Here is a 19,890-nt window from a genome sequence, read left to right as displayed (position 1 = left end):
TTACCTACATAACTTTTTGTCATCCCCCCTGCCCTGTTTTTTTCTTTGAGTATTTTCAAACTGAAAAGGGAGAGGAGAATAAATCACAGTGGTATTACTATGACAACAGCCTTGGCACCTTAGGGATGAGGATCATGTCCCTTCTGACTGGCTAATTGTAGTTGTTGTTACAGTTAGTTTAATTCTCCTCACATCTTAAGAAATTGGGACTGCTTCTAGACTCATTAGGAAACTGGAAGAATTTGTATAGGAAGGAAGACTTGCATATTCATCAATGTCATACAGAGGAGAAACGTTCAAATTAATGGCAGGGGAAGATTAAGCAAATAAGTATTTGTATATTTCATAAATATGTAAATATTTGTATATTTAATAAATTTGTCAATATTTAAACATTTAAAATTTTAAGATTTTGATTATTTATATACCACAAATTAATAAACCACTTTAAATGATAATGTTTTCTTATTGCTTGTATTATTTTTATTAGAATTCATCTTTTTATGTTAGAATTAGAATTTAGAATTTTCATAGTCTGTTTTAGTAAGAGCATTGGTAATACAGTGTTTCTGTTTTTGTTTTAAAGTGAGTGGCTCCAGGAGTTTGAGGCTGCAGTGAGCTGTGATGGTACCAATGCACTCCAGCCTGGGTGACAGAGCAAGATCCTGTGTCTTTAAAAAAAAAAAAAGGGTTCTTGGATTTCAGTTATTTTATCTTGGATTGGTAAATTTCCTGCAGCATGGTTTAAGCTATAAGACAAAAAAAGAAGGGCTAAAAGGTTCCTCTATATTACTAAAGAATTAACAAGAACCTGGTGAGGTATTATTAACTCTGTTTTTTCTGTTTTTTTTCAGATGACAAAATTGAGACTTAGGATAGTAATATGCTGTAGGTAGCAACTTGTGAGTGGCAGGGGTGGATTTTCTTTTTATTTTTTCTGCAACAGCTTTATTGAGGTATGATTTACACACTAAAATTCACTCATATAAGAGTTCAACTCAATGATTTAACTTTTTTTTTTGAGACAGTCTTGCTGTGTTGGCTAGGCTGGAGTGCAGTGGCATGATCTTGGTTCAGTGCAACCTCCACCTCCCGGGTTCAAGCGATTCTCATGCCTCAGCCTCCTGAGTAGCTGGGATTACATGTACACACCCCCACGCATGGCTAATGTTTTTGTATTTTTAGTAGAGATGGGGTTTCACCATGTTGGCCAAACTGGTCCTGAAGTCCTGACCTCAGGCAGTCTGCCCACCTCAGCCTCCCAAAGTGTTGGGATTACAGGCGTGAGCCACTGCACTCAGCCAGAACATTTTCATCACCCAACCTGGTGTACATTTGAGGTCAGTCCTTGTTCCTACTCTCAGTCTCAGACAACCACTGATTTGCTTTCTGTTTCTAGATTTGCATTTTCTGGAAATTTCATATAAATGGAATTGTACAAAACATAGTCTGTTCTTTTTCACTTAGCATACTGTTTTTGAGATTTCATCCCTGTTGTCGCATGTCTCAGTAGTTAATTCTCCTTTTTTTTTTTTTTTTTTTTTTGAGACAGCGTCTCACTCTGTCACTCAGGCTGGAGTGCAGTGGTGCGATCCTGGCTCACTGCAACTTCTGCCTCCCAGGTTCAAGTGATTCTCCTGCCTCAGCGTCCTGAGTAGGGATGATGAGTGTGCGCCACCACACCCAGCTAATTTTTGTATTTTTAGTAGAGACAGGGTTTCGCCACGTTGGTTAGGTTGGTCTTGAACTCCTGAGCTCAAAGTGATCTGCCCGTCTCGGCTTCCCAGAGTGTTAAGGTTACAGGCGTGAGCCACCGTGCCCAGCTCATTCTTCTTTATTGCCAAATAATAATTATTCTGTTATATGAATATACCACATTTTATCCATTTACCGGTTGATAAACTATTGAACCATTTCCAGTTTTTGGCTATTATGAATAATGTTATAAAAATTCTTATACACATCTTTATGTCAAAGGAAATTGTTGGGTCATATGATAAGCCTTTGTTTTAATTCTTTCAGAAACTACCAAAGTGTTTTCCAAAGTGACTGTACCATTTTATATTTTAGGAATAGTGCATGAGGCTTCCAGTTTCTTTACATCCTGGCCAGTATCTGTTATCGTCAGTATTTTTGATTATAGCCATTCTGATAGACATTTAGTGTAATCTCATTGTGCTGTTAATTTGCATCTCCTTAATGGCTAATGTTGTTGAGCAACTTTTTTTTATTATTATACTTTAAATATACAAGTACACGTGGCATGGTGGTTTCCTGCACCCATCAGCCCGTCATCTCCGTTAGATATCTCTTCTAATGCTATTCTTCCCCTAGCCCCCCACTCCCCGACAGGCCCCAGTGTGTGATGTTTCCTTCCCTGCATCCATGTGTTATCATTGTTAAAGTCCCACTTAATGAGTGAGAACATGCAGTGTTTAGTTTTCTATTCATGTGTTAGTTTGCTGAGAATGATAATTTCCAGCTTCATCCATGTCCCTGCAAAGGACATGAACTCATCCTTTTTTATTTCTGCATAGTATTCCATGGTGCATATGTGCCACATTTTCTTAATCCAGTCTATCATTGATGGACATTTGGGTTGGTTCCAAGTCTTTGCTGTTGTGAGCAGTGCTGCAGTAAACATACGTGTACATGTGTCTTTATGATAGAATGATTTATAATCCTTTGGGTATATACCCAGTAATGGGATTGCTGGGTCAGATGGTACTTCTAGTTCAAGATCCGTGAGGAATCGCCACACTGTCTTCCACAGTGGTTGAACTAATTTATATTCCCACCAACAGTGTAAAAGCGTTCCTGTTTCTCCACATCCTCTCCAGCATCTGTTGTTTGTTGACTTTTTAATGATCACCATTCTAACTGGTGTGAGATGGTATCTCATTGTGGTTTTGATTTGCACTTCTCTAATGACCAATGATGATGAGTTTTTTTTTCATATATTTCTTGTCCACATAAATGGCTTCTTTTTAAGAAGTGTCTGTTCATATCCTTAGCCCACTTTTTGATGTGGTTGTTTGTTTTTTTCTTGTAAATTTGTTTAAGTTCTTTGTAGATTCTGGGTATTAGCCCTTTGTCAGATGGATAGATTGCAAAATTTTCTCCCGTTCTGCAGGTTGCCTGTTCACTCTGATGATAGTTTCTTTTGTCATGCAGAAGCTCTTTAGTTTAATTAAAGATCCCATTTGTCAATTTTGGCTTTTGTTGCCATTGCTTTTGGCATTTTAGTCATGAAGTCTTTGCCCATGCCTACATCCTGAATGGTATAGCCTAGGTTTTCTTCTAGGGTTTTTATAGTTTTAGGTCTTACATTTAAGTTTTTAATCCATTTGAGTTAATTTTTGTATGAGGTGTAAGGAAGGGGTCCAGTTTCAGTTTTCTGCATATAGCTAGCTGGTTTTCCCAACACCATTTATTAAATAGGGAATCCTTTCCCCATTGCTTGTTTTTGTCAGGTTTGTGAAAGAACAGATGGTTGTAGATGTGTGGCATTATTTCTGAGGCCTCTGTTCTGTTCCATTGGTCTGTATCTCTGTTTTGGTACCAGTACCATGCTGTTTTGGTTACTGTAGCCTTGTTGTATAGTTTGAAGTCAGCTAGCATGATGTTTCTAGTTTTGTTCTTTTTACGTAGGATTGTCTTAGCTATATGGGCTTTTTTTTGGTTCCACATGAAATTTAATTTTTTTTTTTTTCTAATTCTGTGAAGAAAGTCAGTGATAGCTTGATGGGAATAGCATTGAATCTATAAATTACTTTGGGCGATAGGCTATTTTCACAGTATTGATTCTTCCTATCCTTGAGCATGGGATGTTTTTCCATTTATTTGTGTCTTCTCTTATTCCCTTGTCTCTAATAAAACAGACTTTAAACCAACAAAGATCAAAAAAGACAAAGAAGGCCATTACATAATGGCAAAGGGATCAATGCAACACGAAGAGCTAACTTTCCTAAATATATATGCACCCAATACAGGAGCACCCAGATTCATAAAGCAAGTTCTTAGAGACCTACGAAGAGACTTAGACTCTCACGCAATAATAGCCGAGACTTATCACCCCACTATCAATATTAGATCAATGAGACAGAAAATTAGCAAGGATATTCAGGACTTGAACTCAACTCTGGACCAAGCAGACCTAATAGACATCTGGGGAACTATCTACCCCAAATCAACAGAATATACATTCTTCTCAGCACCTATTGCACTTATTCTAGAATTGACCACATAATTGGAAGTAAAACACTCCCCAGCAAATGCAAAACAACATAAATCATAACAAACAGTCTGTCAGATCACAGTGCAATCAAATTAGAACTCAGGATTAAGAAACTCAAAACCACACAACTACATGGAAACTGAACAACCCGCTCCTGAATGACTGCTGGGTAAATAACGAAATTAAGGCAGAAATAAAGAAGTTCTTTGAAACCAATGAGAACAAAGTCACAACGTACTAGAATCTCTGGGACACAGCTAAAGTAGTGTTTAGAGAGAAATTTATAGCACTAAAAGCCCACAGGAGAAAGAGGGAAAGATCTAAAATTGACACCCTAACCTCACAATTAAACGAACTAGAGAAACGAACTAGAAGAGCAAACAAATTCAAAAGCTAGCAGAAGACAAGAAATAACTAAGATCAGAGCAGAACTGGAGGAGATAGAGACACGAAAACCCCCTCAAAAAAATAGTGAATCCAGGAGCTGTTTTTTTCAAATGATTAACAAAATAGACCGCTAGCCAGACTAATAAAGAAGAAAAGAGAGAAGAATCAAAGAGACACAATAAAAAGGGATAAAGGGGATATCACTCACTGATCCCACAGAAATACAAACTACCACAGAGAATACTATAAACACCTCTATGCAAATAAACTAGAAAATTTAGAAGAAATGGATAAATTCCTGGACACATACACCGCCCCAAGACTAAACCAGGAACAAGTCAAATCCCTGAAAAGACCAATAACAAGTTCTGAAATTGAGGGAGTAATTAATAGCCTACCAACCAAAAAGCCCAGTACCAGATGGATTCACAGCTGAGTTCTACTAGAGGTACAAAGAGGAGCTGGTACCTTTCCTTCTGAAACTTTTCCAAACAATGCAAAAAGAGGTGCTCCTCCCTAACTCATTTTATGAGGCCAGCATCATCCTGATACCAAAACCTGGCAGAGACACAACAAAAAAAGAAAAATTTCGGCCAATATCCCTGCTGAACTTCGATGCAAAAATCTGCAATAAAATACTGGCAAACCAAATCCAGTGGCACATCAAAAAGCTCATCCATCAAGATCAAGTGGGCTTCATCCCTGGGATGTAAGCCTGGTTCAACATATGCAGACTGATAAATGTAATCCATCATATAAACAGAAAGAATGACCAAAACCATATGATCGTCTCAATAGATGCAGAAAAGGCCTTCGATAAAATTCAACACCCCTTCATTCTAAAATCTCTCAATAAACTAAGTATTGATGGAATGTATCTCACAATATTAAGAGCTATTTATGACAGACCCACAGCCAGTATCATACTGAATGGGCAAAAGCTGGAAGCATTCCCTTTGAAAACTGGCACAAGACAGGTATGCCCCCTCTCACCACTCCTGTTCAACATAGTATTCGAAGTTCTGTCCCGTGCAGTCAGGCAAGAGAAAGAAATAAAATATATTCAAATAGGAAGAGAAGAAGTCAAATTGTCTCTGCAGATGACATGAATGTATATTTAGAAAACCCCATCATCTCAGCCCCAAATCTCCTTAGGCTGATAAGCAACTTCAGCAAAGTCTCAGGATACAAAATCAGTGTGCAAAAATCACAAGCATCTACCAATAGTAGACAGCGAGCCAAATCATGAGTGAACTCCCATTCACAGTCGCTACAAAGAGAATAAAATACTTAGGAGTCCAACTTAGAAGGGATGTGAAGGACCTCTTCAAGGAGAACTACAAACCATTGAGCAACTTTTTATGTGCTTATTATCCATTTGTGTATCTTCTTTTGTGAAATATCTATTCATACTTTTTTTTAATCCTTTATTGTTCTTTTAATATCTTCTTAAATTTTCTCCTGAGACTGGTGAGCAGAGGGACCCAGAGCAAGGGAACTTAGAGGAAAGTAAAGAAGGCAGTAATTAGGAAGGAGGAGGTCAGGAGGAGGAAGAAAGCATTTTTTTTTTTTCCACTTTTTTTTTTTTATTATACTTTAAGTTCTGGGGTACATGTGCACAATGTGCAGGTTTGTTGCATATGTATACATGTGCCATGTTGGTGTGCTACACCCATTAACTCATCATTTACATTAGGTATATCTCCTAATGCTATCCCTCACGGCTACCACCTCCCCACAATAGGACCCTGTGTGTGATGCTCCCCTTCCTGTGTCCAAGTGATCTCATTGTTCAATTCCCACCTATGAGTGAGAACATGCGGTATTTGGTTTTCTGTTCTTGCGATAGTTTGCTGAGAATGATGGTTTCCAACTACATCCATGTCCCTACAAAGGACACGAACTCATCCTTTTTTATGGCTGCATAGTATTCCATGGTGTATATGTGCCACATTTTCTTAATCCAGTCTGTCACTGATGGACATCTGGGTTGATTCCAAGTCTTTGCTATTGTGAATAGTGCCGCAATAAACATACGTGTACATGTGTCTTTATAGCAGCATGACTTATAATCCTTTGGGTATATCCCCAGTAATGGGATGGCTGGGTCATGGTATTTCTAGTTCTAGGTCCTTGAGGAATCGCCACACTGTTTTCCACAATGGTTGAACTAGTTAGTCCCACCAACAGTGTAAAAGTGTTCCTATTTCTCCACATCCTCTCCAGCACCTGTTGTTTCCTGATTTTTTAAAGATTGCCATTCTAACTGGTGTGAGATGGTATCTCATTGTGGTTTTGATTTGCCTTTCTCTGATGGCGAGTGATGATGAGCATTTTTTCATGTGTCTGTTGGCTGTATGAATGTCTTCTTTTGTGAAGTGTCTATTCATATCCTTTGCCCACTTTTTGATGGGGTTTTTTTTTTCTTGTAAATTTGATTGAGTTCTTTATAGGTTCTGGATATGAGCCCTTTGTCAGATGAGTAGATTGCAAAAATTTTCTCCCATTCTGTAGGTTGCCTGTTCACTCTGATGGTAGTTTCTTTTGCTGTGCAGAAGCTCTTTAGTTTAATTAGATCCCATTTGTCAATTTTGGCTTTTGTTGCTGTTGCTTTTGGTGTTTTAGACATGAAGTCCTTGCCCATGCCTATGTCCTGAGTGGTATTCCTTAGGTTTTCTTCTAGGGTTTTTATGGTTTTAGGTCTAACATTTAAGTCTCTAATCCATCTTGAATGAATTTTCGTATAAGGAGTAAGGAAGGGATCCAGTTTCAGCTTTCTATTTATGGCTAGCCAATTTTCCCAGCACCATTTATTAAATAGGGAATCCTTTCCCCATTTCTTGTTTTTGTCAGGTTTGTCAAAGATCAGATGGCTGTAGATGTATGGTATTATTTCTGAGGGCTCTGTTCTGTTCCATTGGTCTATATCTCTGTTTTGGTACCAGTACCATGCCGTTTTGGTTACTGTAGCCTTGTAGTGTAGTTTGAAGTCAGGTAGCGTGATGCCTCCAGCTTTGTTCTTTTGGCTTAGGATTGTCTTGGCAATGCGGGGTCTTTTTTGGTTCCATATGTACTTTAAAGCAGTTTTTTCCAATTCTGTGAAGAAAGTCATTGGTAGCTTAATGGGGATTGCATTGAATCTATAAATTACCTTGGGCAGTATGGCTATTTTCACGATATTGATTCTTCCTATCCATGAGCATGGTATGTTCTTCCATTTGTTTGTGTTCTCTTTTATTTCACTGAGCAGTGGTTTGTAGTTCTTCTTGAAGAGGTCCTTTACATCCCTTGTAAGTTGGATTCCTAGGTATTTTATTCTCTTTGTAGTCATCGTGAATGGGAGTTCACTCATGATTTGGCTCTCTGTTTGTCTGTTATTGGTGTATAAGAATGCTTGTGTTTTTTGCACATTGATTTTGTATCCTGAGACTTTGCTGAAGTTGCTTATCAGCTTAAGGAGATTTTGGGCTGAGACAATGGGGTTTTCTAAATATACTATCATGTCATCTGCATATTCATACATTTTTACCCAATTTTTATTTTGGTAATTCATTGTTTTATTGAGTTATAAGAGAATTTATGGAGACAAATTCTTTATGAGATATATGATTTGCAAATATTTTCTCCCATTGTATGACTTGACTTTTCATTTTCTTAATGAAGAGCAGAAGTTTTTCATTTTGTTAAATTCAGTTATCAACTTTTTTTCTTGTATAGATTCTGTTTCTGGTATCAAATTTAAGAAAACTTTGCCTCCTCCAAGGTCATAGAAATTTTCTCCTTTGTTTTCTTCTTGAACAAGAGTCAGCAAATTACAGCCTGTGAACCCCATCTGGCCCACAGCCTACTTTTGTAAATAAAGTTTTATTTAAACATAGCCATACTTCTGTATTTACATATTGTCTATGCCTGCTTTCTCTCTACCTGAACTTTTGCGCAGTTTCTATACTGTGTCGCCCAGAAAGCTTGAAATACTTAATGGCCCCTTTCAAAAAATGTTTGCTGATCCCTGTTCTAGAAGTGTTACAGTTTTAGCTCTTATAGTTCTAGGATCCAATTTTAATTAATTTTTCCGTATGATGTGAGGCAAAGAGACAAGTTCATTATTATTATTTTTATTTTGGTGTATGGATATGCAGTTGTCCTAGTACCATTTCTTAAAAAACTCTCCTATATATTAGAAGTTACTTGCTTCTGGCTGCTTTCAAGATTTTCTTCTTGTGTCTTGTTTTCAGCTGTTTGATTATGATGTATCTGGATGAGGACCTCTTTGTGCTTATCATACTTTGGATTTGTTGAATTCCTTAGATCTGTAGGTTAATATTTTTTCATGAAATTTGGAACGTTTTCAGCCGTTACTTCTTCTAATATTTTTGCTGTTCCCTTTCTGGAGCTCCGATTATGTACGTGCTGATATGCTTGATGTTGTTTACAAATCTCCAATGCTCTGTTCTTTTTCTCTGTTCTGATTGGTTTTTTTTGTAATTTCACAGACTGTTTCCTATTTAATATCAAATCTGCTCTTCAGACCATCTAGTGAACTCATTTGAATTTCTCATTTCAGTTACTATTCAACTCTAAAATTTCCACTTGGTTCTTTTTAATAGTTTGCATTTATTTCTTTGTTGATATTCCCTATTTTAGTTATATCATCATAACTTTGAGCATGGCTTCCTGTAATTTTTTGAATAATATTTATAACTCTTTTGAAGGTTTTGTCTGCTAAATCCAATATCTGCTCTTACTCGGATACAACTTCTGCTGGCTACTTATTTTCCCCCCCGAATACGGGTCATAGTTGGCTGTTTCTTTCCATGACTTATAATTTTTTTTGGAACTGGACATTTTGTGTAGTATGTTATAGTAACTTTGGATTCGGTTTTTATTCATTTTTTTTCCCTTGCAGGTTGTATTTATTTATTTATTTAGTAACTTTCATGGACTTCAACTGCAGAATCTGTGTCTCCCAGTATGTGTGGTTACCTATGTGTCTCCCCAGCTTTTAAAACTTTTTAATTTGTAATTTTAAGCTTGGCTTTGTAGGGTTCCCACCTGCAATTCCTGAATTTAGTGCTTAGCTAATTATTGGTTGAAGGCTATACCTAAACACCTTGAGCCAGAAAGGCTTTCACCTTCTGCTGGGAGATTGTATGGAGGCTGTGAAGGGAGGATCACTTGGGCTCAGAGATTGAAGCTAACCAGGGCAACATAGTGAGACCCTGTTTCTGATTAAAAGAAAAAATCAACTAAGTATAGTCTGTTTTCATGTTTGTTTTTTTTACTTTTTATTATGTTGTCTTAGACCTAAGACCCTGTGCATGTACCCCAATTTTCTGTTAGCCAGGCGTGTGTGGAGAGCTAGGTCTCTCAGGTTTCCAGCTTCCCCCATGCATATGCTGCCGGTCTCTCAGTTAGACTGCATTTTGTGTGGAGCTTAGGACTTTATGGGACTCCTGTGTACATGTGTGCAGGCTCCTAGTCAGCCAGTGTTGTGTGGAGGGCATAGGCTCTCTCTTTAGGATGTGTGGAAAATTTATCAAGTCTCTCTATGGCTTTGCCATTTCCAGTGTCTTTCTATTAAGTTTCTAGCTAGTCCTCAGGTTTCTGGCTCACCTCAACAACAGCAATCTCGGACTAAGCAATCTGCAGGCTTTTCTGTTTCCTGCTGAGTGTGGGTTTTCCACTCTCTGCTCCAAGTCAAAGTCATCCCCTTTTTGCAATGAATGTGCGGGTTCCTTGATGGAACTTATACTTCAGTGGAGCTAGGGTAGGGGATGGAGGTAGCTCCTGGTAAGATGCCAGATTTCCACCGTAGTTACCAGGAAGTTCTGTAGTTTTTCATTAACATGCTCTTCTCATTTTTTTTTGTTGTTGTTTTGCCTTTGGTTGATTTCCATAGCACAAAGATGGTTGCTTTTGACGCTTTTATCCAGTTTTATAATTGCTTTTTGGGGGTGAGATTTTGTATTCTTTCACTGGAAGTTCAACTTCAGAACTTGGATTTTAAATCCTAGTAGTATTACTTTTCAAAGCTAAATGCTCTTTTTTCTAATTCATGCTTATTTGTCTGTAGAGATAGAGAACAAGTAATTTTTTAAAAAGACAGATGACAGAGGGGTGGATGAATGAGCCCCAATTCAAGTCCTAGGTTTCAACAGAGAATAGAGTTTTATACCTCCTTATAGATAGATTTGCAAGCTCAAACTGAGGTTAATTGAAGGGATTAATGGCTCTTGTGGAGAGTAGACGTGTTGTTTATTCAGAGTGAGCCAACTATTGTGACGAAGTACCTTTCCTATAGTGTTCTTCACTTCATAACAATTTTATGAAGTAAGTATTGCAATTATGATTCCGTATTTTACAGATACGGAAATATATTTACAATTCGGGAACTTATCTATGCTCTGAACATTTGTATGTGGTGGGGATAGCACTTGAACCCATTTCTTCTGGTTTCACCTTGTTCTTTATACTCCGTATAACTACTTTCCAATCATATCATAATTACTCACACTTTGATGATCTTAATGTATTTTTTTATGTAGGTAGTAGTTGAGGTTAGAATAATTAATTCTTTTCTTTCAATTGACAATTAGTCTTAACTAATTGAAGAGCCGGATTCAGTCAGGCAGTTATTTAGCAAACTGGTAACAGTTAGAGAAAGAGATCCTGTGGCAGCTTCCTCTGCCAGCTTCCTTTTTTTCTCTTACTCCATAGATGCAGATTCTGCCCAAGAAGCCCCTGCATTGCAGAGGGACTGGAGATCTGTATGATCTGTTTATTTCGCAATTGACAGGGTAAGGGGGCCTTACGGGGGAGGTGCTTTAGCTTTATGCAGCTGGGCTAACATTTATTTGGGGATTATTTAAACTTAGTATTTTTTAAAACTTTGATGAATTTTGTTTGTCCTGCATCAGTTAAGTGCCAGATTATCATATTAAAAAGCATTTATTATAATGGTGATTTTTTAAAAAAGGTCCTGTTAACAACAAATCAGACAAACATGGTTCATGCTTCTAAAATACCAAATCTGGGATCATTTAGAATATAAATAATATTGAATATATATAAGTAAAATTTCATGACAATAACATTTTTAAAAAATGGTTTTGAATGAACATCTGTTTCTATAGCTCATCATATTCTTTATTAATCTACTTTGTTTCTTTTCCATAAATCTGTCAATCTGTAGAGTGAAAAAGGGACTTGTGGATATGCCATAAACATTGTGGGTGGCTGTGGTGTCTTTTTCTGCTGCTAGAAATTAATACTTACTTCCTTTAATTCTTTGTCTACCCTAGATGCCAATGAAATTTGAGTCGTATCTTCCGACTGTCTTGTATCTGATCATTAGGATAAGTGTAAAAATGCAGTTGATAAATCTTACGGGAGCCAAGATTAAGTTTTGTAGGTCTCACTTGGCAGGTTTATAGAGCAAGTGCCAGAAATGATGGTTTTTATAATAGGATAGATTAAAATAGGCGAGGAAGAGTTTAATGTTCTTTTATAATCACAGGAAGATTTGGCAGATGACTGTAGCCTTGATGAGTACGTGAAAAGAATTGAGTTGGTGCTGTTCTGATGGGCTTGTTTTTATTTTTCGAGATGTTATTATACCTGGTAGTAAAATAGCTTTGTTTACCTAAAGAAGTAATACATTTCTGTAGTTTAAATGGATATTTTTAGTATTCTGTATGACTCATATTTTTAATCGTACCCTCGTACCCTTTAAACATTTAATTTATGGATTTTAAGAATTCAACAATAATATTATGTATGTTGTCCTTACCACTATTAATACATATTCCACTTTCTAATGCCAACACATTTGGAGAACTACTTTCATTCTTAAGCATCTTAAATGACCTTTTTTTTTTTTTTTTCTGTTTTCTTTAAGCCATAAGGATGAGTTTACCATTATTCCTGTACTGGTTGGAGCTCTGAGTGAGTCAAAAGAACAGGAATTCGGAAAACTCTTCAGTAAATATCTAGCGGATCCTAGTAATCTCTTTGTGGTTTCTTCTGATTTCTGCCACTGGGGTAAGTTCTAGATTTTAACATATCATGGTAGATGTTATATACTTCTGGTTAAAGGTATCTTTTCATTCTAAGCTCTGATTTTCAATTTTTTATCACTTTCCTTGGAAAGTTTTACTTCTGGCAGCAATGTTTAAAAGTGAACAAAAAATCTTTTGATCCTTTAAAAAGGATCAGATTACAATAGTGGATTATGGGTACATTTCCAAAGGCGACTGGTATAATTGGATTCACACTGTGAAGGCATCCTTGCTTAGATACTTATGTAGTGGGAGTTAAGATCTTTTAACCTCATTTCCAAGTAGGTGTGTATGGTAGATTCTTTGAAGTTAGTTTTGGTGGATAAATCCAGTGTTCTTTAGGATATAGAAGAGCACTGTGTGCTGTGCCAGTCCTTTTCCACATTTCCTTTTTTGTAATTAGTCTTTTCTTTTCTTTTTTCCCCTTTTGGTGCTTAGTTTTTGCCCACAATTGCCATCAGTTTAAAGCTACCCTCCAGAGAGTATAACATACTGGCTATTAGCACTGTGGTCTTCATTGGTAATACTTTATGAGGGTAAGGACTCTTGAGTGATGTTTTGATTATTGTAAGAGTAAGAATGCTTCACAGTGAATACACCATAAGACAAGTGAGCTGTTTGTGGATTCCTCTTTTAGTAAACGTTGCTTTTACGGTCTTTGGATGCAGTTTGCTTTCCTTTATCCATTACTGTCCCAGAATATTTCTAAGTTTTGTTCCTTTTAGGACATCTCTTTGACCTATTAATTTATTGGTTTAAGATGCCAATATCTGTTCATTTGTCAGTTATTTCTTTGATTATAAGGAAACCTAAAATGTAAGACCATAATTTTTAAGATACAATGCTAGAATAGCCAGGAGAACATCCTCAGTGAAACATAGGGAGCCATGGCATTTTATATGTCTTACCCATTGATTGCCAGAATTAATTCAACATTTATCTGGCCTGGTTGGGCTGGTGTCTTTCTCTTGCTTCTATCTCCGAATGGCCTTTTCAAAGTTGAGATCTCAGTTCAAGAGAACTATCTTTCATAATGGTACAGATTATTTTTTTGCATAAAGTACTTATCCTCAACTGGGAGTGATTTTACTGTGAGGGGCATTTGAAAATTCCTGAAGACAGTTTTGATCACCACAACTGGGATATGGTTTGGAGGTGGCAATACTATTGGTATCTAATGAGTAGAGTCCAGGGTAGCTGCTAAATAAACATCCTACAATGGCACAGGATGGCTCCCACATCAGAGAATTACCAGGCCCAAAATGTCAGCAGTGCTGAGGTTGGAAACCCAGATTTTTAGGATATGCAGGTAGTTGTGCTTCCTTTTCAACCCCCTAGAGAAGCTCTCAGGGGTCTTCTTCTTTTTTTAAATCTGTTTTTAATATTCAAGGTTCTTTATTTACTGATTTTATTGGTTAGCTGGTTTGCTACCTTTGGCAGAAGTTACATTTTATGGATATAAGTATGCTGCTTAGATCTGAAGGCTTGGTAGATGCTTAAAAGGAGTTCCTTTCTGTGGAATTTTGGAATTTAATAAGTGATCTTGAAAACTTAAGTATCATTACTGCAAAACAGGATATTTTCCTTAATATTGTGAATTTGTGTTGGTAACAAAGCATGGCTTTATGTTTTGAAAATTAAAATTCTTGAAGCAAGTGTCCCACCCCTCCTTCATTTTTAAGGCTCTTATTAATCACTTGATTTAAATAATTAGTTCCCTTGATATTATTTTTCAGAACTTGGGCTTTCTCTCTAAGTTGGCAACCTGTGCAATCATAACATAAATTCATGTAAAACGTCAGTAAACATTTCCGTATTGCTCTTTTCTGTGGAATCATCCTTTTTACCTCATTAATAAAGAATTCTAAAGTAAGCAAAGCCTAGTCCACTGCTATATGTAACTACAATGGCTGAGAGAGAAAAATAAATTTGTTTTACCTTCTACCTAGATTCTTAGAAAATTATTGAGGTTGTTTTGTCTCCTGATTTCTTGGAGATTTTGGTATCTAAATTGTAAGATAGGCTTTCCAGGTGATAGTTACAAAAAAGAGCTCAAAAAATTTAAAGACTCATGAATAATAGTTGTAAGAATTATCTAGAGACTAAAACATTTTTTATGTTTATGTTTGGTGTTTAATAGAACTTTTCAAGAGTTTATTTTTTAGTATCACCATCATTAATAATACTCATTAAATGTTTTCTTTGTGTTTATGGAAAGCACTGTGCTACTTCTTACTGAGAAATATGTTGGGGTTCTGGAGATAAGTGAAAGGTGTAACATAGATAATATTCCAAAATTGATAGTCTTTTCACTACCACAGTAATTCTTGTAAAGTAAGATACATTTTCCTCTTTTGCATGCCTACTGAAGTAATATGAATTATTGACCAGTTATGGGTTAAGCTATCTTAAGAATTAAGTTTCATGTTTCTCACATTCATACTGTAGTGGCGACGGGTATCTTTCTTAAATTAGTAAGCCTGCCATATTATCATCTCAAAAATTCAGCTTTTTCTCATGAAGATAATACTTAATGGTTTTTCTTTTTAAAGAGGTACTATACAGGTTGATTTTTATTATATAGAAGCAATCATAACACTGACTTCTAAGTAATTTCATAGGAGGGATTCAGTTCCTCATGCATGCAGAGGTCTTAAACGGTTCATTGAGTTACCTCTTAACACACACTATAAATACCTGAATTTTTTTGGAAAAAAAATTTATTATAGTACACTTGAAAAATTACTCAGCTACACACAGTGGAAGTTTCTTTGTTTTGATTATTAGATTACTGGCAGTGACTACATTGTTCATTTTTAGTCAGTGGTTCTCTTTATAGTGTGCCTACCTGTTGCAGAAAGTAAAGTGAAAACCTTGGTGATAGAGACATTTCAGATTATTACGTGTAAATTGGAAGATTTTTCTTGTTGACCTTATTTGTTAGCCAATGTTCTTTATAAAAATGATCTATTTTCTTAAATGTATTTTACTTTAAAGATGTTCATCTTTCAGATGCCTTGTAGCTTTTATTTAGACTTGAAAAGAGACATTAGAGAGATAAAGGTAGACATACTGAAGTACTCTCAAGTTTTCTTTCTAGTTGAGGTAAGTCAAGGGAGAGACAGGAACCTAGATTCCATTATCCCCCTTCTTTCAGTCCCCTCATTTGAGTTCCCCAAAAAGAAATCCTGCATTTCAGTTCCTGCCTTTTATCACATCACCAGTCTTGTACATATAGAAATGCCAGATTATATTGCTCAGGCAACACTTAAAATAGTTTCACCTCATTTCATCCTTTGTGTTACTAGCAGGAAGTAGATTAAGTGAAAAGACATTTGCCACTAGTCTGTATACTTTACCGTGGTTAAATAAATTGTTCCAATACTTTTTGTGCTTTTCAAGTTCTATATCCTATAGGATGGCTCCGTATGAGAGAATTTTGTCTGGACCTATTTTAATTTTTCAATTAGTAGAATTTTCTTCTCAAGTTTCAGTTTTGGCCTTCTTCATATATATGATTGATATTTGTGTTTCCATGACCTTCCTGAAATTTATATTTCTAAATTTAGATTGTTGGCAGCTTTCATTAACATAATTTTCACTTCTAAGAAGTTTCTAAATGAAATTGGATTTAGCAAAAATTGATTTTTCAAAAGTGCAGTCATGAACTGGATATGGTAGTTTGTGCCTATAGTCCCAGCTATGTGGGAGGTGAGGCAGGAGGATTACTTGAATCCAGCCTGGAGAACAAGTAAGACCTCATCTCTAACAAAAAAAGAAACAAAAAGTAAAAGTGGACTCATACTTTATTTGATTTACCTTTTATGGTGGTTTTGCAAATCAGTTTAGATAAGTTTACTTGGTGAATGTTTATGACATTATATTCTTCTTTAAATGTGAGTTTACTATAGTCTTTTCAGCAATTTTGAATTTTTATGCATAAATTTATATTTGTTTTGGTTTACATTACTAGCTTTTTATAAATACGTACCACTTATTAAAAGTGGCATTCCCCTAAATATTTATGAAATTTATAACATTCAGATTTCTTCTTTATTGCATATTAACGTGATTATTCATGCATACTCTTCCTTTCTGTTAGTCTCTTGGGTATAAGGCTATTGCTGTTTTCTAAATAATTAAATTGGTTTGAGTGTAAGTTAGCTAATTCTTAAAATATACCTTAACCAAGCCATCATATTTGTCTTCTCAAATATTTGTACATACAGATTTTACAGATTTAGTTTTTGACTTTTTGCAGATTTGAGATAAGGCTAATACTTATACATTATAACTAGGACTTCAGAATGAAAACCTGATAGTATTTAGCTTTTAAAAGTGATTACCTTATTTGATGCTACTTAGAGAATATTTCTTTTATGAAATACATTTTTTCTTTGGTAGTGATTTCAATTATGAATATCCCCAGGTTGGATCCTTAGTATCGAATGGCCTAGTAATTGATCTCACAAGGTTGTTGTGAGGTTTAACTCAAATATTTGAAAGTGGTTTAACATACTAAAAAATGTGATTAAGTAAATGTATGACAGTATAATTTTTATTGGATACATATCTGAAAATCTATCTTATTGACTGATCTTTTGGGGGTTTTATAGATCAACTTTCCAAGGTCATTATTTATTTTTGCAGTTCAGTGCATAGCTTAATGTTGAGGTATTTAATATTCTTTTACCTTTTGTTTTAAGGTACTTAAAAAGTAGCATTGGTTCTTGTACCATTCATTGTTATGTTTGTCCTCATTAGTTGATTGTTGTGTGTTAAACAGACATCCCTGGAGCTTATTCTCCACACTCTGTGAATCCACTCATTAATCACCAGTCACCTTTGGAGATGGGAAAATTACTTACCTGTATTTCTTTTTCTCAGAAAGCGTGCTCTGGAATGGATTCACAAATGAGCTACCCTCCTTCCCTCAAAGAGTAAGGTTTCTGCTTTACAGGATTTTTTTCTTGGGTTATTTTTCCTCTCATCTTTTGAATTTGAAAAGAACTGAGGGAAGGCACCTGAAGAAACTACTGACATACTCACTAGGGGAGTTCCAAAGCTTGTGCTGTCCCTAGGGACAGTGTCAATGGCTCTTAAAGCTAGAATGCTCATACTTGGAGTTGAAACAGGGGCTCAAAGAATCCATTTTCCCAGTGTACCTTCTGAAAGGATAAGTTTCAGGTAAGTAATTTTCTCTTACTATGTGATACGCTTTATTCATACTTATAAAAGTACAAAAGTCCAGTTCTCCAGGTACATGGGCAATTGTATTTGTTTACAGTTTAGATTCATAACCTTTACTGAATGTCAGAAACACAAAAACTTATAAAAATAAAATAAATTTGCTCATGAGATACATATAATTATGATTTATTTTAAGTCAATAATACATTTTTAGTTAAAGGTATATTTATGGTCATTTATTGTGCTTGTGCTATCATTTTCTTTATTATTAAATAAAATTTTGAGACACTTTTAAAATAATAGAAACCAAAAAATAGTATTTAAACTCAGTTTCTGAGTGGTGATTGACTAAAGTTGTGTGTGTGTATGCACACATATGTAAATACACACATACATACAGGCTATGATGATGGCAACCATTTACTTCAAGTTAGATGCCTTCTGTATGTATATTGACCAGAATACATTCATTGTTCAAGTGATTTTTAAATATTTGTATAATTTTTAAAAATTACCATGAGACAATTTGAGCTGCTACAACTAAAATATTTATTCAGTGTAGTAGCCATATGTAGTGTGGATTTAGCTACTTAATCGAAACATTCTTTAGAGTCCTTCAAATATTTATAGTCAGTTTTTCAGTTATTAAATATGAGGTGGCTACTAAAGAGTAACAAAAAGTAGATAGCATTTACTCCCATTGGTTCTCTGTGCATTTTTGCATTCTCATTAAATCCCATGCCGATCCAGTATTTTAAAGTATTTCAAACATCTCCTCTTTTTTTCCTTCAGAAGCAGTTTTTAAGTGAAAGTTACATAGAAAATGGCCTATATGAACAAGATAGCAATTTAAAGTATAGACTTTTCACTTACTATTAAGTCTGGTTTGACCAACTTCAGCCATTTGGAACAGCAACTCTTTACTTGGAATTAAGCAGAAAAGACTTTTGAGTAGCAAATGACTATCATGAAGTGTATGCATTTTTCTCTGCACCTGGGAGTAGCAGTAGATTATGTCCCAGTCAGAAGACTTACTGATAGTAGCCAAAACTAATAGCTATTTCCAGAAGCAGGGAAGAGAGAATGTATTAGTGTAAACCTAAAGCAGTTAAGGTTCAAAGAATTGAGGTGTATACTACCTTGATTTCCTCTTAAGAATATTGTTCTTACTATAGTGAGAGTGAGTCAGAATATTCTTGTCTAAGGTGTTCATTTGCTTCAGAAAGATTTTGGACAGCTTTGTCAAAATAACTTTGAAATAGAAGTAAAAATTTAGTATCAAATGAATTGAATCGATAAATTATTATAACTGCACTTTAGATTTGGCATTGAGCAGCCTTCTCACAGCCACCTGGCAATGAGAAAAATAGTGTCAGGCTGGGCACGGTGGCTCACGCCTATAATCCCAGCACTTTGGGAGGCCAAGGCAGGTGGATCACTTGAGGTCAGGAGTTTGAGACCAGCCTGGCCAACATGGTGAAACCCTGTCTTTACTAAAGATACAAAAATTAGCTGGATGTGGTGGCACATGCCTGTAGTCCCAGCTACTCGGGAGATTGAGGCAGAAGAATCACTTGAACCCGGGAGGCAGAGGTTGCAGTGAGCCGAGGTTACGCCACTGCACTCCAGCCTGGGCAACAGGGTGAGACTCCGTCTTTAAAAAAAAAAAAAAAAAAGAAAAAGAAAAAATAGTGTCAGTTATATAGTTATTAGGTAATTCTCATTGTTAGTTATGCACGAAGTATTAATATATACATTCTTTACAGAAAAATAAAGCTATACCTAACTCTAAATTTTGAAAGAAATGTTTAATGAATTATCAGTATAGAGGCATTGAATGATAAATTATCATTGTTTTAAGAATTTTTTTTTTTTGGTTCAAAGACTATAGTTGATCTCATAGCTAAGGTAACATGCAGTAATCTTTATTGTTTTATTCAGGAAGCAGATATTATTTCAGACCCTATTGCCCAATCCTAGGATATCATCAGTTAAGTTATAAGATGCAATATTGATTGA

General features: G+C 35.7%; 1 protein-coding gene across 4 annotated transcripts in view; it reads left to right on the top strand.

Annotated features, from left to right (window-relative positions):
• MEMO1 (mediator of cell motility 1) overlaps positions 1-19,890 on the top strand; it is a 145,344-nt gene that overhangs the window by 107,071 nt on the left and 18,383 nt on the right. For 3 of the 4 annotated variants that reach the window (XM_025354545.1, XM_025354547.1, XM_025354546.1), the window contains one exon: positions 12,522-12,664. The exons of the other annotated variant lie outside the window; for it this stretch is intronic. In XM_025354545.1, the coding sequence (XP_025210330.1) occupies positions 12,522-12,664 (143 nt within the window). The remainder of the gene's footprint in view (positions 1-12,521; positions 12,665-19,890) is intronic. 4 annotated transcript variants of the gene reach the window in all.

Source organism: Theropithecus gelada, chromosome 13 (assembly GCF_003255815.1).
Source record: "Theropithecus gelada isolate Dixy chromosome 13, Tgel_1.0, whole genome shotgun sequence".
NCBI classification, from domain to species: Eukaryota; Metazoa; Chordata; class Mammalia; order Primates; family Cercopithecidae; genus Theropithecus; species Theropithecus gelada.
Note: the sequence above shows the minus strand (reverse complement) of the source record. Positions and strands in the feature narration are given on the sequence as shown.